Source organism: Triticum aestivum, chromosome 1B (genome assembly GCF_018294505.1).
Source record: "Triticum aestivum cultivar Chinese Spring chromosome 1B, IWGSC CS RefSeq v2.1, whole genome shotgun sequence".
Taxonomy (NCBI): Eukaryota; Viridiplantae; Streptophyta; class Magnoliopsida; order Poales; family Poaceae; genus Triticum; species Triticum aestivum.
The window spans coordinates 441,760,757-441,765,816 of NC_057795.1; the positions used below are offsets into that span (position 1 = coordinate 441,760,757).

General features: G+C 51.8%; 1 protein-coding gene across 1 annotated transcript; it reads left to right on the top strand.

Moving 5' to 3' along the window:
* Positions 1-720: 720 nt before the first annotated feature.
* LOC123129975 (subtilisin-like protease 4) lies at positions 721-2,739 on the top strand. Its single transcript, XM_044549933.1, has 2 exons — positions 721-2,450; positions 2,518-2,739. The coding sequence occupies exon 1, from the start codon at positions 896-898 to the stop codon at positions 2,270-2,272; it is 1,377 nt and encodes a 458-aa protein (XP_044405868.1). The 5' UTR covers positions 721-895; the 3' UTR covers positions 2,273-2,450; positions 2,518-2,739.
* The last annotated feature ends 2,321 nt before the right edge of the window (positions 2,740-5,060 follow it).

Consider the following 5,060-nt stretch of genomic DNA (forward strand, 5'->3'; position numbering starts at 1 on the left):
TCCACCATTTTCCTCATCTGCTCTGCAAGCATGAACCTTTTGTTTGGAGCCTTTCTCTCCACCAGCGGACGCTCGACACGAGCGTCTCCCTACGCCATTTAGGGGTGTCAGGACATCACTTCTGTGTCTCCCACTACTCCACACTAGTCTACGAAGGAACAAGTGGGTGCTGTAACGTCAATGCTTCACGTGTTGTTTCTTTCCCTTTTCTTTCTGTTTCACAGCCAACGGAGAGAGAAAAGAAAAGGATCCTGATTAAGCTACAGCAGTTAACAAAGACCACATGATGAATCGGTCATTATGAGATTATTCCACATTACAAGTTAGTCTACAAATTTGTATGACTTGAACTCTGGTCAAGCATAGCAAATCAGTCTAGGAATGTATGGTAATGGAACGCAGAAAGAACATCAATACAAATGCATAAACAGAGCAAATTTCTCCGAGGTGCAGGTGCAGTGCAACCATGGAGACGAGAGCATTCTCTGCAGTAGATACGCTTCTCATCTTTCTCCTAATTAATCTTCCTCCCCCTAGGACAAATTTCTCTACCCAAATGATACGCAGTCACAGTGTACAACGTAGTGCACTCAGACTCACGCATCGCGTCTCTTTCACTCAACACTCGACACGTAGCATTTCTCCTTTTCTTCTCCACAACTCGGTCGATATCTCTTCCTCTCGGTCACTTCCACCATCCCTGCTCACACTGTCATACAGACAAGCTCACAACACCAAGCTTCCAACACCGCCATTCCCTCCTCGCACACCAAGCTCGCGCACATTGGTGTCCTCTCTCCCTCTTGTTCACTTCCAGCTCCACCCTCACCCTCTTCCTCCAAAGACCCAAGCTCAAGCCCCACCTGTTCTTCTTCCAGCCGATCCCATCCCAACCATGGCATCCTTGGCCCTCATGCTCATGCTCACCCTCACCCTCATGCTACTGCATGCTCCTTTACCTGCGGTATGCGACGACCAAGGTGCAGGCCTCTCTCCAAGCCATCGCACATACATTGTGATGCTGAGGCCACCCGTCGAAGCGGGCAGCGAGGACGACCACCGCTGGTGGCAGGATTCCTTCCTGCCAACGCCTCTCGCCGGCTCCGATGAGCCACGCCTCATCCATACCTACACCAAGGTCTTCACGGGGTTTGCCATGAGGCTCACCGAAGACGACCTCGCCATGGTGTCCCAGAGGAAAGAGTTTGTGCGGGCGTTTCCAGACCATCTCTGGCACCCCAGCACCACTCACACTCCGAAGTTCCTCGGACTGGAGAAAGATGCCGGGCTGTGGAGGGACACCAACTATGGCCAAGGAGTCATAATCGGGGTCCTAGACACCAGCATATATTCAGAGCATCCTTCCTTTGATGACAGTGGTATCCCGCCACCCCCATCAAAGTGGAAGGGCTCATGCTATGGCGCTGCACGCTGCAGTAACAAGTTGATAGGTGCCAAATTCCATAATTTCAATGCAAATGATTCCAGAGATGACACAGGGCATGGAACACATACCTCGTCCACCGCAGCTGGGAACTTCGTCAGTGGTGCCTCGGTCCATGGCCTCGGCAGGGGCACAGCGGCCGGTATTGCTCCAGGTGCGCACTTGGCCATGTACAGGGTGTGCACGGTTCTGGGGTGTGCAGCCTCGGATATACTTGCTGGGTTTGACGAAGCTGTCAAGGATGGGGTCGATGTGCTCTCGATCTCCCTCGAACCTGTTTACGATGTCAGCTTCACTGAAGACCCAGTCTCTATTGGCGCACTCAATGCGGTAGCCAAGGGCATTGTTGTAGTGGCTGCAGCTGGTAACAATGGACCCATGTCATTTGTTGCCAATTCTGCACCATGGTTGCTTACAGTCGCAGCTGGCTCGGTGGACCGAAGCTTTGAGACTATTGTGCAGCTTGGGAACGGCAACCACATCAATGGGGAAGCTCTTAACCAGACTTCTAACTCAAGCTCCATGTCATTCCCTTTGTATGTGGACAAACACTGCAAGTCGTCAGCTGGAAGAAATGTGGCCGGCAAAATTGTAATTTGCCATAACACAGGAACAGTGAGTGACAAAGGCTCTTCACTAAACCAGTCTGACATCAGTGGCATCATGAGTGCCGGGGCGGCTGGCGTAGTACTGGTCAACAGCAAAGATGCTGGCTTCACCACCCTTCTGGAGGACTATGGCAATGTTGTGCAGGTGACCGTGGCTGATGGCAACAATATCACAGAGTATGTGAGGACAACAAGCAAACCCAGTGCCAAAGTCATCTAGAAAAACACTGTGCTTGGTGTCCGGCCATCTCCCACTGTCGCGGCATTTTCATCCCGTGGCCCTAGAAGTTTAAGCCCTGGCGTGCTAAAGCCAGATATATTAGCACCTGGGCTCAACATCCTTGCTGCATGGCCACCACTCACCATGTTTGGTTCTGGGCCATTCAATATTATATCTGGTACATCCACATCTTATTGCACTCCTTTCTTATTTGATAGCTTCTAACACCGAAGCTAATCATACAGTCCGCCTAGAGCTCAGCTTGGCGATTCGTCGAGCGGATCTCTGAATTCGTCGGATGTGAATAGCGCTTCACTTCCGACGGCCTCCTCCCCTATCCCTACAGACGGCGCGGAGGTGGAGTCCCGTAGGGGACAAAATCAGGAGGAGGTGGTCCTAGAAGCGCCACAAGGCGACCTTCCGGACTCCCAACCCAAAGGGGGTAAAACCCCGGAGGGATCTAAGTCCGGCCCTGGGCCGGACACTGCTCCGGAACCATTAGTGGTTCCAGAGCCCGACAGGCGGCGCCTTCACAAGAAGGGCAAGTCCGCGACGCCGGCGACTTCCGTTCACCCGGAGGCGCCGGACAATTTGCTGGAGGCGCTCGACGGCGCCTCTATCAACGAAGAACACCGCACTATTATGAGTGCGGTGATTCTGAAGGTTCAGTCCACCAAGAGCGGGCTGACGGAAGCCTGCACAATCCTGTTAACGGGCTTTGAGGTATGTGTTCAAAAACATATATAAAAAATGTTACCGCATAGACAGTAGCCCCTGATGCTTAGTTCGGTGTTCGGAAAGAAAAGCCGAACTGAGGATCTTAAAAGATATACGCAGGAGTCTAATAGAAATATGTCAATATGGGAATGCAGGCAGTGCTGCTGACCTCTGCCGCACTGACAGCGGAGGTCAATGCCTTGAAGGAAAGCCTCGAGCGGTTCGAGAGCGAGCTCGGCCGTGCCAAGAAGCAGCTCGAGGATAAAGAGGGTACGTAGCACCTCCTGTAAATGTATATAGAAATACTTGGTTGCATAATAATAACAGGACCAACGTCAGTATTGCAGGAGCCACGACCGAGGTGGCGACCCTGAAAGAGGCGGTTTCGAAGGCCAAAAAGAGTGTGGCCTTGGAGCGCACCGAGCGAGAGAAGCAGGAGGCGCGGGTGACGGAGGTTCGGCAAGAGCTCCAGGCTCTCGTGGAAAAATACGAGAGTTTGGAGCGTGACTCAAAGACTCGAGAGTCCGAGCTTGCCTTGGCTCTTGAGAGTGCCAAGACCGCTAAGGCCGAAGCCCAGAAGGCCCTTCAGGAGATCGAGGCGATGAAGAAGATAGCGGCGGGTAAGGCATTCTTTATGCAAAGCAAAAATATAAAAGTTAATTATCTGCTACTTACCCGAATCCGGAGCTCTCTAGGAGCGTTCGCCGATCTGCCCCGTAGTGTGTCTGATGCCGCCGCATACTACCGAGCCGAAGAGGGGAGCTCGACGGAAAAAGTGTTCTGGTCTCAGTATGCTGAGGCCGAACATCCGGTGCCCCTGAGCGACCAACTGAAGCAGCTGGTTGAGCTCCACAAGGTGGCCGAACAGGCCATGAAGGGCCTCATAGCTCGGTTGTGGCCTGGAGAAGCCATGCCTGGGAGCTACTTCGGTCTGGTGCGGCGGCTGGTGGACGCGTGTCCGTGGATTGAGGTCATCAAGCGCTCCGTTTGTATTGAAGGTGCCCGTCGGGCCCTTGCCCGTGCTAAGGTGCACTGGGGCAAGCTAGACGCGGAGAAGCTGTTGACGGACGCGCCACCGCCGGGCAAGGAGTATCGTACGCCCGAGATGTATTACAATGGCGTTCTGAAGGGTGCCCGCCGCATAGCGGATGAGTGCTCCAAAGACGTAATTTTTGAATAAACTCGCACTTGTTATCATGTACGCTGAAGCTTTGTTCATATGCGTTAAGCAACGCTTGTTAATTTAAAATATTACCTTCTGTGCGGCCGTTTATCAAATCTGAGAGATGCAAGTCGTCGGCTTCGACCCCCATGCCACGAGTGCTAGGGTGTTCGGGACAAACTTGAGCGCTCTTGTTCCCATTCTTGGGTCCATCTAGGGAGGCGTTTAGCACAGCGAACCAGGCCGTCGTACTTATAATGCTTTATCACTCTCACTTAGCCATAGAATTCTATAATTTTAAATTTTGGCGAAGCCCCTAGTATTCAGAAGACCGAGTTTGGGCGCTATCCACGCCTAGGCCGGATAAGTCCGGTTCCTCGCTTGAAGCGGCATAAGTCTTTAAGGACTCGAAAAAACCTCGCGAACAGCGACCAGTCTCTCGCACTATCATGACAGTCAGTTTTAGCTTTCTCTACTGAGGTGTTAACCCAGCTCAACTGGGGCACAATCGCAGTAGTTCTCCCAGCGCTACCTTAGCCAACAATGCGGAACATAAGGTACCAAAACATGGGAGCCGGGCAAACCCAACTATTGACCAAAGACATGATTCGGAGCCGGTGCATATAGTGCTATAAGTTCGGGGTGCCGCACTTGTTAGAGTGTTCGGTCTTCTCACACCATATTATGGGGTGTTGTAAGCCCCTGGTGTATTGTCCGTGCCAAAGTGTACGGTTGCATAGTGTCATGACTGAACATGTTTGCATATAAAAATAGATAAGTACCATAATAGGTAAGAGCTATGTATTGCTTATTAAAAAAGGGCTGCTGTGAAAGTAGAACGATACAAAAAGTGCGGTAAGCAAGAGATGGGAGTATTTGACATATTACCCTTTAGGGGCAAGCTACAGG